The 21,796-nt window shown below is 33.3% G+C and overlaps 4 protein-coding genes across 5 annotated transcripts; 1 reads left to right on the top strand and 3 right to left on the bottom strand.

Annotated features, from left to right (window-relative positions):
* Positions 1-2,765: 2,765 nt before the first annotated feature.
* Positions 2,766-4,968, bottom strand: LOC116344927 (toll-like receptor 2). Its single transcript, XM_031773790.1, has 3 exons — positions 4,915-4,968; positions 4,218-4,268; positions 2,766-4,015 (listed from the first exon to the last, which is right to left on the bottom strand). The coding sequence occupies exons 1-3, from the start codon at positions 4,966-4,968 to the stop codon at positions 2,960-2,962; spliced, it is 1,161 nt and encodes a 386-aa protein (XP_031629650.1). The 3' UTR covers positions 2,766-2,959.
* A 363-nt stretch (positions 4,969-5,331) lies between these two features.
* LOC116344926 lies at positions 5,332-6,651 on the top strand. The gene has a single exon (XM_031773789.1). The coding sequence runs from the start codon at positions 5,332-5,334 to the stop codon at positions 6,649-6,651; it is 1,320 nt and encodes a 439-aa protein (XP_031629649.1).
* A 6,689-nt stretch (positions 6,652-13,340) lies between these two features.
* On the bottom strand, positions 13,341-15,999 carry LOC116344925 (synaptic vesicle glycoprotein 2B-like). Its single transcript, XM_031773788.1, has 8 exons — positions 15,963-15,999; positions 15,790-15,882; positions 15,361-15,685; positions 14,502-15,198; positions 14,313-14,436; positions 13,757-13,913; positions 13,566-13,693; positions 13,341-13,488 (listed from the first exon to the last, which is right to left on the bottom strand). The coding sequence occupies exons 1-8, from the start codon at positions 15,997-15,999 to the stop codon at positions 13,424-13,426; spliced, it is 1,626 nt and encodes a 541-aa protein (XP_031629648.1). The 3' UTR covers positions 13,341-13,423.
* Positions 16,000-18,142: 2,143 nt separating this feature from the next.
* On the bottom strand, positions 18,143-21,558 carry LOC116344786 (synaptic vesicle glycoprotein 2B-like). 2 transcript variants are annotated; one of them, XM_031773526.1, is made up of 9 exons: positions 21,430-21,558; positions 20,422-20,489; positions 20,261-20,353; positions 19,797-20,121; positions 19,010-19,694; positions 18,824-18,947; positions 18,611-18,767; positions 18,406-18,533; positions 18,143-18,334 (listed from the first exon to the last, which is right to left on the bottom strand). In XM_031773526.1, the coding sequence occupies exons 2-9, from the start codon at positions 20,456-20,458 to the stop codon at positions 18,228-18,230; spliced, it is 1,656 nt and encodes a 551-aa protein (XP_031629386.1). In that variant the 5' UTR covers positions 20,459-20,489; positions 21,430-21,558; the 3' UTR covers positions 18,143-18,227. The 2 variants fall into 2 exon arrangements, with proteins under 2 accessions (XP_031629386.1, XP_031629387.1); XM_031773527.1 differs by having other exon boundaries at positions 21,443-21,558.
* Positions 21,559-21,796: the final 238 nt, after the last annotated feature.

Here is a 21,796-nt window from a genome sequence, read left to right as displayed (position 1 = left end):
CACTAAGCAGAGACGTTGATCTTGATCAAAACTTGTTTTGAGAGCGTGGAGAGAGAGAGAGAAAATAGTTGTTTTGGGGCGTGGATTGATCATTTAAGGTTGATTGATCAGTTAACGAGTTGAGAGAGAGAGAAAAAAAGTTGTTTTGGGGTGTGGTCAAAACCGATTTTACAGTGTGTGTGTGTGTGTGTATGTGTATGTGTGCAAAAATACTAAGAAATGTTGTGCGTGTGTGTGTGTGTGTACACTAATACTAAGAAACGTGGATTAAACCTACAATTTCACACTACTCACCCATATGTATTTTTCCTGATGGATTAAATATTAATGTTATATTATGCCACTGTTTTAAAAACTCTGCTAAATAATGACATGAGAAACTATTTCTCGATATGCCTAATGTGGACAGTTTGGGGAAATTTAAATGCGTCACTGTGTCTATTTCGGTTAGTTTGTTCCCTTCTAAATTCAGCCATGTTAAATTCCGAAAATTTCGTAAAAATAACGAAAAATCAATGGCATTCAATTGATTGTATGAAATGTCCAAAGACTCCAAATTCAGTTGATGGTAAAAAGTAGTGAATTGAAAATTGGCGAAACCCGTTTGTCGCAAACATAAATTCTTCAAATTGACGAAACGCTCAAATGTACTTTCTTTTAGTTCGCCCACAAAGTGATATGATATATCAAGTGTTAAAAGGTCCGGACTAGCTTGCTGGATTATCGCTGAAACATTCTCTATTTTAGTGCGCGATAAATTCAAATAACGAAGATTATCGAAATTAACTTTGCTGAATATCCATTCGAAACCATCTCCGACCCTTCGAAAGGTAAGTGGAGAATCGATCGGTTCAATAATAATTTCCAAATTTCTGTTCGTTATACAACTCGCATCCAGTTCTTTCAAAGTGTTTATCGTAACATTCACTGACCCAAAATCTGACATTGTTTCGAGTAATTCGCATTCCATGCGCGTTATTATATTGTCATCCAATGCCAAATGTTTAATGTTCTTCTTGTTCATGAGAAAATCTTTTGGGATTGCATGAATTACATTATCAGTCAAGTCTAAAAGCTGCAGCTCTTTCATCATTTCAAGCGATGATGATTGAAGATTTGAAATCCAATTGTGCGATAAATTGAGGATCTCCACTTTCGGTAAAGTTTCAAATATTTCTAAATCAAGAGAAAATATATTATTGTGGAATAAATTTAATTCCCTTAAAACGGGGGTGTGTCGAAATAAATTTGATGGAATTTCTCCTTCGCCCAAAAGATTGAACGGAAGTATAAGTCGCTCCAACTGTTTATTATTCCGGAAAATATCTTCTTGGAAGTTTAAAATACCCCCCTTGGGTATCTCTAGTTCACGTAAACTGGAAAATTGATACAGTCCGATGCTATCAGTTAATGTTTCCACAGCGCAGTCCGCAAATGATATACTTAAAACTTTACTTCGATCGATGCCGGCCCAAACATTATTTTATAATGAACATTTTAATGCTTTGAACTTAAAATTCATATAATTATAGAAGAGACGTTTTCTTCTGAATTTTGACTTTTGGATGTGTCACGAGAACGTTTAATCGGGTAGGAATATCAAAACGTATTTTGTACTGAAATGTCACTTTTGCAAAAAGAGTTTTACATCCTACCGCCATCTACTTTCGTATCGATTACTATTCTAATATCAAAACGAAATTAATCCACAAATATGTTTCTAGTGGTTAATTTAATGAATATCATGATTACCAATCATTTGAAAATATGTTTTATTCATAAAAAAATATTGATCGGCAATAAAAAGTGTGAATGCATCGTTTTAACAAGTCGAATTATCAAAAGCATTCACTCAACAAAGTTGTGTATTGTCAACAGCTGGTTCAGCAACAGCTGATTCGGCAACTTCTGATTATTTTTATCAAACCAATAAACTGTCGCAATTCGGGCATTTTAATTTTTTCTTCATTGGCTGGTGAACATTTTCGACGTGTTCCCTCAAAGTTTGTAAACGAATGAACGATTTTTCGCACATTCCACACTTCAAAATTTCAGGAAAAAAATGAAAGTAAAGCACAAAAAAACAACCAATAATAAATCAAAAAAAATAAGAATGTAAAGATTAAGAAAAAAAGTCACAGTAAAATGATGATTGATAAATAAAGAAAGCAAAATTACTTTTCGCATGTTTAATGTTTATAGTTGAAACACAAACACGTAATTGCCGGTTTTACAAATGTCAAAAAATATTTGTCACATATATACGATCTGTCTGAAGTTGGCTCTCACAATACATAGCTTATAGGTTGGTGGCGCTAGGAGTAAGTTTTTTTGAGTGCTTGCTTTTGATATTCCTACCCGGTATTTCGGATGGATATCCATCCGAGATATTTTAGAATATCTGGATATTTAACGCGACTGCACAGAGCCAGAGCTGTGTGCGTCGCACATATAATCTACGGTATGTTGCTACACGAAAAATACAGAGACAGTGTGACTGTGTACGTGCGGCACTTGATACACATATACGTCGCGACATACCGTAGATTCTATTTGCGACGCATCAGTTCTAGCGCTGTGCAGTTGCGTTGAATATCCAGATATTCTAAAATATCTCGGATGGATATCCATCTGAAATACATAGACTGTGTTTTTTCACCATTTTTTGTCATCTCGTCATTTTTATTTCGAGACTTTTTTTCTGTTATTTGAGCTCGTCTGTATCCTCCAAACTGAAGCAAAAAATCGAACACAAAGACCGTATCAATTAGATTCACAAGATATATACATGTTGTTTTGCTATTATCATTTTTTCAGTTTTGTTCCAAGCGAACTGTATTTTATTGAATGTTTTGATACATTTTACAAGCTAAAATGCCTACTATATTTCTCCGTAAAAAAGAATTGTTTACAATTTAATTTCATTTGGTTACATTTTTTCTATAACTATGCACCTATTCTAACATTCCTCTTCATCCTCAGTGTTTTCGTCAAAATATCGTTCAATCGATCTATCGAAATTAATAACAACACTAATTCCGTTGCGTTTGAAATCGTACCAAATTCGTTTTTTATTTTCGATGCTTATGCCAGGAGAATTTATGTACAAATCACTGAGTAATGGTAAAATTGTTTTTATGTCAGCCGCACTAATATTTTGTTTTGGATTTAGGTCTATCGACAACAACCGTATATTTTTGAAACGTGAAAGATCATGGAAATCAAAGAATTCGATGGCATTTATGGGAATAATCAATAACTTTAATTTGTCTAATCGTGGTAAACGTGCTAAATTGGCCAAAGAATTATGATCAATTTTCAAATTTTTCAATACACTTTCGGGGTGAGCCGTAACTGAATTTATTTCATTAAAGCTTGCATCAATTTCTTCAACATTTTTGGGGATGTAAAGTTGAGAAAACCCACAATTGGATAATTCTAATAATTCGAGAGTCTCGCGGTCCTCAGGAAATAAATCAATATTACTTAGGTTACGATTGTCGTTAACATGCAAATTCGAAAGATAAAGATTATTACGAAATGATTTTGGCTGAATAACGTTAAGGCTGTTGTTATTTATGTATAAGGTATACAAATATATATTATGAAAAAAGAGATCTGAATCAACTATTTGGATTTGATTTCCCTGCAACTTCAATGACAGCAAATTCACTAACGATTTGAATAGGACTTTGGGCAATATGGTGAGTTGATTAAATGACAAATCTAAGCCATTCAAATCAGTTAAATTTTCGAATGTGTCGTGTTTAACTTCCACAATTTTATTACCCGATAGATTCAGATCGTCTAGTCCAATACAATTTTTTAGGAAACGACTTGGTAGTACTGTCAACGAACTGTTGTACACGTTGAGTCTTGTAATCTTTGCTTTGCATTTACAAATGCTTCTAGTATTCAACTCTATAGATGATGCATTTTGATTATAAAGATCAAGGACAAATTCCCGTGATGTTGATGATGAAATAAAATAGAATATCAGTGCAACGAACAATAACTGCCTGAAAAATATCAATTTTAATGAAACAATAGATTACTAGTTGCACGAAATTTGGTATTCAAAATTTAACAGAGGTGGCAAACGGACAACTCGAACAAAAATATTCCCATATAATAATTTACAAAAAAAAAAAATGTTTTTGTCCGAGATGTCCATTTGACACCTCTGATATTTACTATTTTTTGAATTAATAGCTTACATTTTGAATGTTTGCGTCAAGGCACTTTAATAAAACCGAAATTTCTACTACCTAATGTAAAAAATTCGAGGAGTATAAGGTCCTTTATGTTTCAATGATAAGTAAAGACTGACTTAAATACTGAAAATAAAAGAACGCTGCAATACATTTTAAATTCACACAAAGTATTTAAAGATGGAGGAACGAAAATCTAAAAAATGTGTGCAAGTAAAATAGAGTTCAAAGGGCAAAGGTTTAAATAATGTATAAGCGATGCTACCTAATGATGATGTTGTTTCAACCGAAAAAAAGGACAAAAGAAACGAACAAACAACATTTTTTTACTCAGAAGAGTTGTAGTTTCTTTTGTTGGAATAATTCTTTCTGACCATTTTTTTTTGTATTGGACATTGTTGTTCGATTCATGTTTCAGGTTATTATTTTGTTTTTCGAAGTAGTATGACAAGGAATTTCATCGTGAAAATTTGTTACTAGAAAATAGAAGAAATGGAGGAAACACGCGACAACAACAAAAAAGCAAACAAAACAAATACATATTTTATGTATGAAATTCATTTCTCTGAACCCCGGAATTTTATATTTTAAATTAAATAAAGAGAAGAAAAACCAGATGCATTCAGTAATAGTTTTTTGCTTTTAATTCTGCTTTTTATTCAATTCTTTCGAAAGTATAAATACGTTTCATATTCGTATTTACTAAATCCATTGGTTGCAAAATCGGTGTTGTTTTTTGTCTACGTCGCGATTGCATTTTAATTCGAAAGTAACTTTGAACTAAAATTTAATATGATTAAATCATAATCAATCAGTCTTCCAGATTGCACAGAGTCATTAGACACGTGAAAAATAAGAGTGTTAGAGAGATATTGACGTCTGTCGACATTTTTGACATTATTATCAGCGGAATTAATTGCTCGATCAGCTGTGCTTGCAGCGGTTTCTGTTTCGCGATTGCTTGATTCTTGATTATCTCAAAATCAACTGGAGTAATCACCTTGAATACCGCATTAACTAATGTATAAGGGTCTTCTGGGCTTGTAGAAGGGCAATAGGAAGGAATTGGGGGCTAAACCCAACAAACCTCCTGTGGCTTCATACAGCAATTGTTAGACCAATGATATCGTATGGATCGTTCATATGGTGGAAAGGCACTACATCGGCGATGGCACAGAAAGCTCTTTGCCATCTTCAGAGGGTTGTGTGTATGGCAATAACAGGAGCTGCCAAAAGTGCACCACAAGTAGCACTGGAAACTTTGCTAAATATTCCACCATTGGACAAATTCATCACAGCCGAGGCACAAATAACAGCATTTCGGTTAAGAACAATCATAAACTTGGAAAGAGTACGGCACTACAATCACTCGAATGCTATAGAGAGATTGTATTCTTATGAACCGTTCCTACAAGCTCCAAGCGACAGGAATCCACCTGCATTATATTTCGAAAAACCTTATCGTGTAATTTTACCGACAAGGGAGGCAGAAATGATGGAGGAAAGGCCTACTGTCACACAAATCGATAGATGGTTTACAGATACTTCAGTAAACATAATTGGATCTGGATATGGCTTTTGGAATGAAAGCACAGATACGGAATACTGTGGATACCTTGGCCTATATGCTGATATTTCACAGGCTGAGTTGTCTGCTATTCTAAACTGCAGTATAGAAATAGCAAATGACAATCTCAGCACATCACCCATAGTGATTCACACGGAGAGTTTGTATGCTATTAAAGCATTAAACGACTTCAAAGTGGACACCAAACTTGTGTTAGACTGTATTACATTACTAACGCAGATAGCGCAACGTAGGGAAGTAACCCTAAAATGGATTTCACCTCAAACCCAAACTCAGGGACAAATGAGGGCGGCCATTTTAGCCAAAAAAGGTGCTTCGCAAAGAGCATATGGTCCCGAACCCTTTCTTCCTTGGAACGAAAGGAAATGTAGGAACATATGTAACAAATGGTTACAGGAAAGTATTATCATACGATGGCGTAACACAAATACATGCTCAACAACTAGAAGTTTTCTAACGACACCTAGTAAAAAGATTGCATCACAACTACTTAGTTTAAGTAAAATAAAACTAAGTTATACCATAGGTATCCTAACAGGTCATATTAGACTGAATGCACACTTGAAGCGCATTGGAGTTAGGGATGATCCAGATTGTGACCTTTGCGGAAGAAATGAGGAAACCTCAATTCATTTCCTGTGCACATGTACACAACTAGATCGTACCAGAGTTACTATTTTTGGTAAGGGGACGATCAATCCAGAGGAAGTCTTAAAATTTGATATTTCAAAATTTTTTAGCTTCATCAAAGAGTCGGGTAGATTCTCTCAACTGAGGGACACCCCCACTTTACTAAATAACGATAGACAAGTTACAGGGAACGATACTTTTAATGTAACACAACCCACGTAATAGTGTCGCAACATTAAACCTATGGATGATTTTATTATCAATCGGTAGGAACGAGCTGTTTTACTCTTTCTCCACGGGTAGCTTTGCAATAGGTCCTTGACCTTCGCGACGAGATTTTCTCTTTTGAGTCTTTCTCCCCACTATAATCCATACATCCATACATCCATCTCAAATTGGTAAATGATAATTGAATCAATGGAAAAATGTTGTGTGCATAGGTTCTGACGTCTTGGATTTTAGGGGAGGGGGGGGTAATTTCAGAAAAAAATCGAAAAATCTGGGGGGTATAACCTGTTTCAAAGTTGATATGAATGGAACATTCAACTTGATTCGAAAAATGCTGAATTAATGAAGACAAAATATGATCAAATATCAAGGGGGTAATTGAATTGTTTTTAAAAATGTAGGGGGGTAATTTTTGAGACGGTTTCCAGTGGGGGGGGGGGTAATATGGACCCTATGGACCCTCGTCAGAATCTATGGTTGTGTGCTTTGTATATTGCAAATGCAATTTTTCGGTACAAATTCCAATAAACAGTAATATTTATACTAATTTTGCATCTCAGCAGTTTTCAATACATCTTATCAACAAAACTATGAATATTTTCTACACACTAACGATCATTCGAAATGAGTATAAAAGGTTCAACAACTAGTATAGACAACAGTAATTATAGTTGCCTTTGAAAAATGAAAACGATTGTGTTAATTTCTTTTGTTGTCGTCTTTGGAGCACCAGTGAGCTTTTGTGCTCGTAAGTATAATCAATTCGTTTGAGTTGTTGAAGACCATAAAAACTAAGCCAAGAATTTCTTCACAGCACAAAACCAATATGGACTGCTTATCAGCTGCAATCCGGTCGTTTCATCTTCCCCAGATCATATTAGACCAAGTCACACTGGTAATTATAGATCTGCAAGCGATGATTCTTTTTTGCTAGGGGAAACTGTATCTAAGATAGTAACTGGTAGTATATATACGAAGAATTCAACAAAAATTTGGAATTCTTGTATTGAATTAATGGAGCCCACTCTAGACAACCGCAATAGGGCTGTAAACAGCTGCCAATGTATCTTGAATATGCGAAAAGTACTTGATTTCGTGAAACATATGAATCCACACAACGATTTCACCGATAATTATATAACCAAATGGTATGCAACCCATAATAAAAAAAAATGCTGGGAATTATATACACCGATCGTTAGTTGTGCTGTAGAACAAGTTACGCTAACAGACGAGATTCACTGCCGTCAATACTATATCCGAAAAACCGGAGAACGTAAAAAATTGATCATAGATACACCTCTGGAAGGTGAACAAGAGCCGACAGCACCACTTGAAATTTAAAACTCAGTTGAATTGTTTTTAAAACAACAAAGCCATTGTTTTTAACATTTTTTATACATGAAATTAAAATATTATTTTTATATTCAAATAAATTCAACTTCAATTGAAGATTTGAAATTGATTTGTTTTTTATTTTACTTTATTCAGAAAAAATTTAGCTTTAAGAAAATGAAAATTGTTGTGTAGAAAAAATAGCACATAGTAGAGAATATATTTCTAGCAAAATATTTAATATCGACCAGTGGTTTTTTTAAGAAAAACCCCCAACATTTTGTTTTCTTGTTTATTAGCATGGTAACGAATATGGTTCCCATTTTCCTATTATACGATGGCTTAATATTATATTCGCTTCAATTAATTTTGTTAGTTTTCAAATAATATGTTAATAATGTATTTGTGGGAAGTTTATTTAAATTCATTAATCTTTTCTCTTTGAAATTATTGCTGCATTGAGAGCAATCAGCAATGATTCGTTTTTTTTCGTTTTTGTTTTCTTTTGCTGTTGGTAGAAATTGTTCGTTCATTCTATGCTTATTGCTATATTAGTTCAAATTTGAATTATATGCAGTGCTGTTTCAATAGAGAGTTGCCATCGATGAAAAAATGAATAGCTTGCATTATACTTTAGTTTGTAGCCGCTCAACTTAAAATTTATTTTATTCAATTGTTTTACTGAAATTTCAATTTTTCTGAATTGGCATTCTAATCTGAGAATGCTGGCATTTTCATCCGAAAATCAAGGTGATGAGTCGCCTTTTTTCTCATGCACGTGTTTTTATGTTTTGAATGAATCTAGACAATGGCCGCAACAAAAGGCAACGCAGGTTTAACATCAGCTGTTCCGCGGGCAACTCTTAATGATGAAGAATTGGTATGTATTTTCAGTCCTATACAAGGATATGCTGCACATGGGTAAAGTATTTTTTTTTTGGTATTCCGTACATGCGAATTTTTTTTATGAAACAATTGTTTTAAAATCTACGTAAAAGAATATTGTAAATAGTTTGTTGAATGTGATGAAAAATAAGTTTGTCATCATCAAATGCATATGACTAATGTTCAAGTATCAGCAGTCATGTCATCATAATTTGATTTCGTAGCTCCGAAGAATAGATAATATTATTCTATAGTGTTATTATTTAATGAACAGGATAGTATAAATAAGTTTAATCAATTGAATTGCATGAATTCTTTAACATAAGCATGCCGCTTCAGTTATATTAAATAAACATCATAATCGTTTGAATTGATTATTTCTATGATAAGGAATTTTCTTTTTTCTGTTTATAACAATTATAATTTAAGGGAAAATTATTACTTACAATATATTAAAAATATTGATTTCACCTTTAAATTGAAATTTATAAATGAATTTTATTTTTTGCTAAAAATATGATTATTTATATAACGAATACTGTTTGTTATCAAAATGATTTTTTCATCAGATTTTTCTCATTTAGATGATTAGAATTACAATAAAACAGAAACAAACAATCAATATAGTTTTAGGTTTTAGATAAAAGTTTTTTTTTTATTCGCATGTAGAATTAAAACTGAATACCTTTAGTATTACTGCACTGAGCTCTTTCACGATTTTTAGTCAACATATTTAATATAATATTTAATCGAATTTTTATTACTATCCTTTTACAAATGACCACGTACTATCGCGCGAAAAAAATTTCATTGGCATTTCATTTTGATGAAAAAATGCGTTAAATTCTCCTTGCCTATCGACATTTTTAAATATACGCGTTAAATAAATTGCACCACCCCCAACGTCGTAAATTTAATCATTACAACACCGGAAATGTGTTCGTGCTCAACCATGACGATGATATTTGGAATGCAATGATTACGATTTGGACTTTCTCTTGCTTTGGGAAAATTCATCGTCATAGAAAATGCATGTGTATAAAAATCATTGCAAGCACTTATATATCCAATATCATCTACGACACCACATAATTTTGTGCTGTGGATAGCAACATCATCTACGAATGTGAAGGTCTGCTTTGTGATATTGCAAGGCAAGGTGTTAGATGCACTGAATGCGGAGTTAAATGCCATGAAAAATGCAAAGATCTATTGAATGCAGACTGCTTACAAAGTATGCTATTAACCCTCCTGCAGACAGAATGGGTCTATGAGGCCCAGCAACTCATAAAAAATTTAATAAAATCCAAACTACTAAATCAATTTTCTTGAAACTTGCGCGTTAAGCTAATGATATCCATACATAAATAAAAAAATATATAACGGTAAAATATTAAATTATAAAAAATTGCTATTCGACAAAAACCAAAATCTCACTTCAACCAGACAGTATGGGCCTCTCAGGCCCACCATACAAAATGTATGGAAATCCATGTATTTAGAGAAAATTTTGCAAACAAATTCTAATTTTTTTATTGTTTCCTGTCTCCAATGGTTTTATACGAATTCAATAGCTGCACATAAGTGAAGATCGGACACAGTAGCGCAGCCGTATAGGTGGTGCGTATGTCCAAAAAAAATTCAATGTGTGATGACTGCGCATACTAATGCGGTCGCGACCACAAAGCCAACGGACTCGTGTATAATACATATGAAATAGTAGCAATAAAACGTCCGTTCAGTTTTCTTATTTTCTTTGGTGAACGAATATTTCATTTAGATCTGTTAGTGGAAGGCTTTTTTTGAGTTCGCAATATAAATTACGAAAGTAACATAAATTATGTTACATACTTTATTGAGTTAAACTTTGTACAAGTACAAAAATTTCTACTTGAACTGTCTGAATCATTGGTTTACGATCAAATTGCTCGCAGATCGACTCGTGGCATGGACATGGAACATCAAGTACTTTTGAATCAAGTTCGCCAACATTTGAGCATTCCAGAAGTCTCTGAAGAACCATCGACAAACTCATCATCTCAAAGACGTCGATGTTATTTATGTCCAGCTTCACTCGGTCGAAAAACAAAAACTTGTTGTGGCAAATGTAACAAAAACGTTTGCGGTGAACAATCAACCATGACGGTTTTGTGTACACAATGTGGAAAAAAATGCACACACAAAACTGATTCTTCCGATTCCAATTAATTTTTTTACATTTATTCAATACTTTTATTTATGTTTCTATTTATTCATCTCGTTTTTTTCATTTTCGTCATTTATATATTTGTAAACTGCTTGTTTTCCATTCTCGTGATCCATCTTTCATCATAAAATATTTTATTTTATTATTATTTTTTATTATTTGTCTATTTATTCAATTATTTATTTTATTTTATTTAATTATTTATTATTTATTGAATTATTTATTTATTTATTTATTTATTTACTTATTCTTATTTTGTTACTTTTTTATCATTTTTAATTTAATTTTTTTAACGAAATTTCAATTACCTCTTTACAAATTTACTCTATCCGAGAAGGTGTTTGCACTAGACGGAATGGATTTTTGGGAAAATTCTTTTGATTTGCTAGGGTTTTCAGGAATAAAATTCTTTAGATTTGGTAGAGTTTTTACGAAATTTAAATCATTTTCGCATAGTCATAGTATCTACAAATATAGAGTTCTACGTAGGCTGTTACTTATATTTCTGGCCTAATAATGAAAAAACAATAATTTATCATTGAAAATGGCTTGATTGTTTTTCAAAGTACTCTCCACGATGATCGATACACTTTTGCTTTCGCTTGAACTATTTGTCATAATGTTTTGAACGCATGAACTGCTTCTTCGAGCGTCGAAAATCGTTGACCACGTAGTTTACCCATCAATTGGATGACCCTTCAATTCGAACTTTTGAGTGGTCAAATATTCAGTTGTTTGATGAGATGTGTGAGAGCTCGCATTATCATGATGAAGAATTATTGTGCGACGGCGGTTGTTTTTTCTCAGTTCAACAAACACTTTGGGCAAACAAATGGTGGTGTACCAATCAGAATTGACAGTCCTACGATCCTCTAGTGGAACGGTTGCTACATGTCCATTTATCGTGAAAAAAACAGGCGACCATTTGCTTCAAAGTGCTTCTTGCTCGATCAACTTTCGTTGGGTTATCTTCACTTTGAAAAGCCCATACAGGCGACTGCTGTTTTGTTTCAGGCTCATACGCATATATCCATGATTCGTCACCTGTGACGATGCCATACACCAAATTTGATGCACCTCGATTGAATTTATTGAGCATTTCTTTACACCAATTCACAGGAGACATTTTTTGATCATCGTTCAATTTATGTGGGATACAACGCGAGCAAATTTTTTCCACGGCCAAATATTCATGCAAAATCGTGTATATACTTTTAACAGAAATTCCCAAAGATGCCTCAATCTCACGGTATGTCAAATGACGATCTTCCATTATCATGTTTCTTACAGCATCGATGTTTTGTGGAACAACAACTGATTTTGGACGACCTTCGTGGGGCTCGTCTTTGAGCGAACCACGGCCACGATTGAATTAATTCTCATTTAAAGCCAATACGACTTTTACTACCCGTTTAGAAGAATTCACGCTTCGTATACACTCGGCAGATTTTCGCTGCTCAGGCGAATATCAACAGTAGAATTCACTACGACATGGGTAAAAAACATCAAGTAGCCATATGTAAATGTTTCATTCTCTTTTGTGCGAACTTTCTTTGACTGTGTGTGGCTGTGAGCAAACACATGCATTAGATACACGACAGTTCGCAGTGAACTCAACGGCCGATATTCCGTAAAGCAGCAATGATGTGCCGAGTATACACGAAGCGTGAATTGTTCTAATACGCGTTACTGAAGTCGTATTGGCTTTAAACGAGTTGTACCAGTTTTTCACAGTGCTGAAGGATGGTGCTTCATCGCCAAAAGTCGAAACAAGTTGATCGATACACTCTTGTCTTGATAATCCACGTCGAAAGTCGTAATAAATCATTGTACGAAAATTATCACTAAAAAGTGTCACACTTTTCGAATGTGACAATGGTTTGCATCATGTATCACTAAAAATACCGTAAGTCAGAAATATAAGTAACAGCCCTTGAATTTTAACTGCCATCGTGAACATAATTCCGAAGTTTAAGCCTCAAATAAATCCTTTTCATTAAACCATGAATGGTAAATGATTAAATTGCGAATGTGCTCTTATATTATACACATTTTTAAACACAATCGATGAAACCGTCATAGCTTATTGAGATTTATTTTCAATAAAAAAATGTTTTATTGTATGTATACTGACTAGAAACTTTTAATTGCATAAATTAAGGCAACATTACATTATCAAGTACATTATCTATTATTTGTTTTTTACGTTCCAAAATTAAAGAGGCAAAGGCAGATGTTTACTTTCATTTCGGGTTTTGATGGCCGGCGCGTTTTATTCCACTCAAGCGCAAATGACATTCCAATTAATTTCAATGCTAATGGTAAGTATTATTTGCAAAGTTATGAATCCACTTTCTTGACTCTTTCATGGATATGCGGAATGAAAAATGCGAATAGGCCCACAGCTGTACAAAATATGAAATATTTTCAATTTTAAAATAAGTTATAGAAACGGGTCAAAATTTATTGATTATAAAATCACCTATCACACTTGATCCAGACAAATAGAAAACCAATTCACAATGACTTCCTATAAGATGAGCCATTAGGTTTGCTCCAAAAACGCCTCCCAATCGGCCAAACATCAAAGAAATGCAAACAGCCATCGCTCTATAAAAAGAGAAATAAATAAATTAATCAAGGTGCAAATGGGTCGGAATCACATACGTTTACCTTAAAGCGGTTGGATAAATTTCAACCGTAGCTGAATTAATCACATTCATGCCCCACCCAGCGCACATAAGCAGAACGAATGAGTATGTCTGTACGAATGGAATATTGGTCAGCATGCACATAATCCCGCTACCCCCACAAACAATCGAAATGATAACTAACGTTGGGAAAAATTCATAAAAAAATGAAATGGGCGGCTTTTCTTTCATTTAAACTTAATTTCAGTCTATGTATTTCAGATGGATATCCATCCGAGATATTTTAGAATAGCTGGATATTTAACGCAACTGCACAGAGACAGTTCTGTGTGCGTCGCACATAGAATCTACGGTATGTCGCTTCGTATATGTGTATCAAGTGCCGTACGTACACAGTCAAACTGTGTCTGTGTTTTTCGTGTAGCGGAATGCCGTATATTCTATTTGCGACGCACACAGCACTGTCTCTGTGCAGTTGCGTTAAATATCCAGATATTCTAAAATATCTCGGATGGATATCCATCTGAAATACATAGACTGCTTAATTTATAATTATTTCAAATTTTTGGGTCACATACGCAGAATTGGAAACTTCCCGACTTTGTTGATGATCAAGCTAATAATAGCACATCCTATGGCGAACAATATTTCCAAAATGATTCCGTTCTCCAATGTTTCCAGCTTGATCTTCGTGATGCAAACCTATTTTGTAAAATTAATTGGATTTTTAGAGATTTCTTCGAGCTTTGTTAACATAATTAACGTACATCATTGCAAATAGTTTCGTTTTGGTTGAATGCGCTCATATTGAGCGGTTTCTTATTAATGAGATCACACATGGGTATTCGCTGATTAAGACTATCCCTATTTGTAGCCATCTTATTCAAAATGTCTGCAAAGAACATGCCAAATCCGAAACATATAATACCAATTGCAAATTGAATGGTACAAATCAAAAGGGTCGAGTACAAATGCGGTGGTTTAAAAAGTGGTGCTGTTTGATTCCAAATAGACTTCAACAATGGAAATCGGCTCTCTTTTGCTTTCAAAATACGACGTCGATTTTCAATGGATTCTTCTTCTTCGTAGATTTCGAATTGTTCCAGTTGTGATTTCCTGCCGTTATTCCAGCGATTCATTTTTTGTAAGATTTTCCAAGCACTCGCACTATCACCTTGACCGAGCACGAATTTCGGACTCTCTGGCAGAAATAGCGTGATCAAAGCAGCAAGAAATCCTGGTAAACCGCACACAACCAAATATAGTCGCCACGGCTTGTATGTAATGCCGATGAGTGGAATGTAAAATTTCCAATCGTGATTGATAACTAGTCCGGCGATTACAGGTAAAAGTGGACACGAAATACCATATATTACCGAAGATGCCATGATTGCGCGACTCCTGTGTAAACTATTGTGGAATTCACCCAAGTACGCGTATATAGTTGCAGATGCACCTGATATGCTAATTGTTATGATGAATATAAGATTTTATTGTACATTTTTAAGAAGTTGATTATGAAAAGTTTTTCAATTCAAATTTTTTTACAACTCTAGCGATCCCACATCTCCGGAAATTTACATAAACGATTACAATTTTTAAAAAGTCATAAGAATTCCAACTTACAAAAATCCATTAAGAAACCGCAACGTAGCCAAAAGGTAAAAGTTGTGAACGAGTGATGAAGCGATGGACAGAAGGAAAGCTGTGAATAATGTGGGTAGAATGATTTTACGTCGTCCTTTAGTATCAGACAAATATCCCATTAAATGAGATGAACAAATTATGCCAATGAAGGACACAGCACCCAATATGCCTTTTTCACCAGCAGTCAAATTTAAATCACATTGAGAAACCAAAAATATAAATGATGTGCCAACTGTTTCTACGAATACTGCAAACAATATTAATCCACCAAGAAAAATTGTAACATAGTTAAATACACCGAACTCTAATTTAAAAACAGACACAAAAACGTTGTAAATTAGTGGTAATTCTCATTTTTACTTAAATGTATTTTCCCCTCTATTTTCATCTACACCATTTAGCACTTACTAGTTTTAGAAATGGCTTCATCCATATAAAACCCATTTTTCGGTAGTGCTATATCATCCAGTACTGTTGGTCGATTATCAGATTCACTGGCACCTTTTAAACAAGTAAGAATAATTTCAAAATATCTCCTTATATTCCTTCAAAAGTGTGTTTCTTTTTTAAATTAAACGTACCATTTTCCACTCGTTGAAGATCGGTAGTTTGACACATTCTGCTTAAAAACACACAATAGAACTTTAGCGAAAAAAATCGTCTTTATCGAACAGATTTAATAATAAAATACCAAAAAAAACTTTTATCCGCTTCGTTTGACCAAAATATTTTAATCCGGCTATTTATACCCCATTACCATTTTATCTATCATGAAGCATTGAAAATAAATGATTATCAATTTCAGTTATTGATAAGAAAATCAATCAGCAGGGGCACACCATTCAAACATTATATAACAATTTCTAGTGTACCTAATTTTAATTTAATACAAATAGAATCTATTGTCGATAATACTTTCTTATTGAACTCAAATATTTCGTTTACAAAAATGTACAGTTAAATCAAATTAACGTTACAGCTTGACAAAAGGCGATATGTTATTAATATTTTATAATTAATAGAATCAATATGTTACTCGATTTTCAGTCAACCGTTCAATATTGGGTGAAAGCGCCAAGACACTATTAAAGGGTTGCTTTAAAATGGATGAACATTAATCTAGATACGCAAAACCATTTTATATTGATTGCCTGTAAGACGATCAACAATGTAGGACTAATTACACTTTATAATCTAGAAAATATGAATAATATTAGCCTTGTAGCGTGATCAAATTTTTTTAGATCTAGAGTCTACCCCTTATCCACAAAAATTTCAAATTGTGGCATTGGATCAAAAAATAGCAGAGAGGTAGAAAATGCGATCACCCCCTAGCCAGACTAGCTACAGGGCTGAATGCTATACATCTGGAAATGTGTAAAGGAATTTTTCAGTAGGCTTACTTTGATCGTCTATTGCGACTTTTTATCTCCCCTGGCTGTCAAGGAACGAATTAGGTTTACGAATCAAAACAGTTTTTTTTCTAACAACTTTTCTAGCGAAATATTTGGACTTTCTGGGAATTCACTATGCAAATACATAACTTAGCATAACTATAGAGAGCGGTTTATATAATTTGCAACCGGTTTCAATTTTGCTTTGGAATTTTTATGACACTTTTAAAATTATAATTTAAACGACTAAATGTTGTAACTTGCATTGATATATATAATCTATCAATTTAACTTCTAACAAAAAAAATATATTCAATTAGTAGAACTTGGTTGAATTAAAGTTTCATTGGGATTGTTCCTCTGAGAAGGAGGAATGGTGAGGAGGAGAGCAGGAGGATCCTCCTCCTCAACTGAGGAAAAAAATGTTTTTAGCTAAAAATGATATTTTTGTGATAAAAATAGCCCTTTGAGCAAAAAAAAACTTTTCCTCCTCAGTTGAGGAGGAGGATCCTCCTCGCTCTCCTCCTCGCCATTCCTCCTCCTCAGAGGAACAATCCCTGAATTAAATGAAAGTAATTTCAAAATGAGAGTAGAAATTTCACTTTCGTTTCAGTGAATCGGGAAAGACATTGATCGGTATATTATGGTTTTATTCTCTTGGTTTCCAATTTCAAGTACATTTAATAAGATAAGACAATACTATTATTGATCAAATCATGACGAGATATATTTTTATAGCAATAAACAAGTTTACACCAGAATAATCAAGAATACAACTCGAATAAATCTTTAATGTTGAAATGTCTGTTTACTTCAAAGGGACAAAAATATGTCGCCTGTAGCGCAATTTTACAAACAAGTGCATTAACCCGGACTAGTAAACAAAGCAACGAGAATATACTTGCGCCCAAATATATTATCAATATCCGTCTCTAGACAGACTACTTTTAAATTTTCTTAATACACGTGGCACCTATCAGTGCATTTTTTATTCTTAAACATGAATTTTAAAGACTTGAGAGTCAAGTACGTGATATAAATAGAATTATAATTTCACAGAAATAAATAAGTTGTTTACCATCGAAAAATTAAACAAAAATTGAACTTTGTTTACTTACACGCACTTTGGATTAATCGTATGACACATCAAATCAGAGGACGTAATTTTTATCAATATAACTTGATATGATATAATAGCGTAAAAGTAGAAGTGGATGACGAAGACATGGAGAACAGTACACATTAATTAATTTTTAGAACTTGGCATAAGATTTGAAAAAATTTGATGAATTAAATGGATGCTATCAAATGCAAATGAATTTTCATATTTATGTTTTAACAAAATAAAAATTTATTACAAAGCAGTAGTGAGAATATATTTTCGTAGATACTCAATTTAAATGCAAAATAGTTGCGAAAAAAGTTATTCGTAGTTTTGATCCAGTTTTCACTTTATCTGAATGATGCCACACTCAAGCGCGGATCATTTTGTATCACTGACATTCGACTCTTGACCTTTTCATGAATTCCGGGCACGAAAAAACAAAAAATACCTACAGCTGTATGAAAAAAAAAGAAAATACCATTTAGAATTGGAAATAAGTTGTTTTAGTCGAACATCTTCTCTCACCCATAACTGTTGTTCCTGACAAATAGAAAACGGTTTCACAATGATCGTCGAGTAAAAGAGCCGCAATATTTGCACCAACTACACTTCCCAGTCGGCCAAACATTAACGATATACAAATTGCCATTGCTCTGTTTGATAAATCATAGTGACACGGTTCAATTATATTGATAAAATCTACCATTCAATTATTCAACATCATATTTACCGCAAATTTGTTGGATAAATTTCAACTGTGGCTGAATTAACGATATTTACTCCGATCCCCGAACACATTAGTCCAATAAATGAGTATATTTGGACCAACGGAATATCGGTCAGCATGCACGCAATTCCACACAATCCACTTACTTCCAGTATTAAAACTATTTGAAAAACCATTAAATATCATTTCCATTTGGTTTCTTTTCGAACTACTTACGTAGAATTTTAAATTTTCCAACTTTATTGATGATAAGACTAATAACGGCAAATGCAGATGCATATAAAAACTCCAAAAGAATTCCTTGTTCCAATAATGCCAGCTCAAGTTTCGTGTTGCAAACCTTTCGATAGAAAGGCTCGAAATTATTTTAACAACAAAAACAAAACTGTCAGAAAAACTCACTTTTTCAACTATTTGATTGTCGCTGATATTAGTGCTTTTCATATTGATAACATCACACATGGCCATTGGATCAATAAAACTATCTAAATTGGCTGCCATCTTATTCAGAATATCAGCGAAAAACATGTAAAATCCGTTGCTCGTTGCGTATATTCCAAATTGAATGGTGCAAATCAAAAGTGTTGGTCCCAAGTGTGGAGGTTTGAAAAGTGGCACTGTTTGACTCCAAATCGACTTCAACAATGGGAATCGGCTAACTTTGGCTTCTGACATTCGGCGTCGATTTTCAATCGATTCGTCCTCTTCATAGATTTCAAATGATTCAAGTTGTGATTTCTTGCCGTTATTCCAACGATTTATTTGTTGTAAAATTTGATAGGCAGCTTTACTATCGCCTTGATTAAGAAGAAATTTCGGACTCTCTGGCAAAAAGAGCAATATCACCGACGACAGAAATCCAGGCAAGCCACATATAACGAGCAACAATCGCCATGGTTTATATGTAATGCCGATGAGTGGAATGTCAAATTGCCACTCTTGATTGGTCACAAGCCATGCGATTGACGGTAAAAACAGACATGCAATACCATATAAAAGTGCAGACCCCATAAGCGCTCTTCCTCTATGCTTATTACTGTGAAATTCACCCAGATAGGCATAAATTGTGGCTGACGATCCAGATATGCTAATTTTCAATAAAATTTACGTTTTTAAATTACTATCAGCAGAGTTTCCAAGTGGGAACAATAAATCTATTTTTTTACTCCAAAATGTCTATTTAACTTACAAAAATCCGTTTAGGAACCGCAATGTGGCCAAAAGATAGAAGTTCTGCACAAGTGATGAAACGATGGACAATAAAAATGCAATGAATAGTGTAGGTTGAATAACTGAGCGTCGTCCTTTGGTATCAGCAAGGTAGCCCCATAGATGTGAGGAGCAAATTATGCCAAAATAGGAAATTGCGCTTAATATTCCTTTTTGACTAGCTGAAAGTTTCAAATCACACTCTGATACTGGAATTATAAATGAAATGCCACATGTTTCCATCAATACAGCATTCAAAATTAAACCACTTACGAAGATTACAACATAGTTGAAGAAGCCAAATTCTAAAATGAAAAGATCTCATTATATTACAATCTTACGCTCACCTCTATCGCACAGTTTTTGTGCAATTTTCTACTTTATTAAACAATAGTCAATTTTATTTTATTTTCTATCGATTTTTGAAAAATCATTCTCACTTACTTGTTTTAGAAATGGCTTTATCCATAGAAATTCCTTTTTTCTTGAAAGGTAAATCAGTTTGAAATCTCGGATGAACGTCTGAACATCTTCGTCCTTTTTAACGAAAAAAGAGAGAATGGATTGATAAAAAAATGTAAGGTTATTTATTCTTGACTTCGCACCATCTTCTGCTCCATGTAGGTCTTTATTGGTGAGCATTTTGAATTTCTACAAACTTTCTAGTACAAAGCTGTTAAAAATCAGAAAAAAAATTAATCTTTAATATCAATTTTATTATTCTTTTTATATTACAAATCTTTGAACTAGCTACAACATATAAATTACTTTGTGGCTTGACTTAAAACGACATCAAAGTAAGATACTTTTTTGAATCTGTGGTGCATAATATGCACTGCATATATATGGAATTTTTTAAAGAAGAATGCCAAAAAGTGAGCCAGCTGTCATTGCTTGCAAATTTGTCAAACCCTGCGGCTATCATAACAAAACAACGTACGTTTAATTCACGATAGAAGGATTCACCCGAAAAATCAAATGATATAAATATAAAAATTATTTTAATTTATTTTTATTATTCCAATTATTTTGAATAATCAATACTTTTTTTGTATTATCATCGCTTTTAATATTTCCATTTCAATTTATTTAATTCTTATTTGCGATCATGCATGCGATGCAAATGTGCCGTTTGAGAGTTAAACGCACTCTGCTCAGTTATGACAAATGTAGGGTTAGACAAACTCTCAGTCAAAAACTGCTGGCTCACTCTTTATATGAAAAATTGACATGGTTCTTTGGAAACCTTCATTTTCGACATTGATTATACAACGAAATTGCATCATAATTCAAAATTCATCATTTGACAACAAATAAAAAGTGAAATCTTCTTATCCCGCATTCATTTTTAGAAAATAAATGAATAAAGCGTCTGAATGACAATTGTAAATCAAAAAAAAAAAAACGTTCATCTCGGTAACAATCATTTGAATCATCCTTGAAAGTTGTTTTGAAGTGATCTTGTTCCAAATTTGAGTTCACTTGATGTAGACACTCTTAAATAAATAAATAAATGAAATCAAGCTAGATAACTCATATACAAGCTAGACTCGGATTTAATTTGGCCAGACACATTGAATCAGACTTATTATATCACTAAAAAAATTCAAAACCTGGTCTGATTACAGTAAACAGTTGAAGCGTATGGCTTCGATTTTATTTGCTTGTTTTTCGAAAATGTGTGTCGAAATACAATTTGAATCGACTGTGACTTCTGCATAACTTGAGTTTAATCAAGGAATTGCCACTTTTAATTGAACACCTAGAACTATATTATATCTATATTTATTGAAATTGTCCACTTTCAGGAAGTACTTCATCAAAAAGCTGTCACGCAAGAGAATCACGTTTTTCTTTCGTAAATTCGTTTATTTGTTACAAAATCGTAATCTCACCATAAAATTTATAGCACTTAAAATCTCTCAAGCAAACCAACACGATTTGATTAAAAAACGTGAATATCATGAATTTGATTAAATT

The sequence above is a fragment of the Contarinia nasturtii genome, unplaced genomic scaffold, assembly GCF_009176525.2.
Source record: "Contarinia nasturtii isolate CC-2019 unplaced genomic scaffold, AAFC_CNas_1.1 Cnas_scaffold_1182, whole genome shotgun sequence".
In the NCBI taxonomy this organism is placed as follows: domain Eukaryota; kingdom Metazoa; phylum Arthropoda; class Insecta; order Diptera; family Cecidomyiidae; genus Contarinia; species Contarinia nasturtii.
Note: the sequence above shows the minus strand (reverse complement) of the source record. Positions and strands in the feature narration are given on the sequence as shown.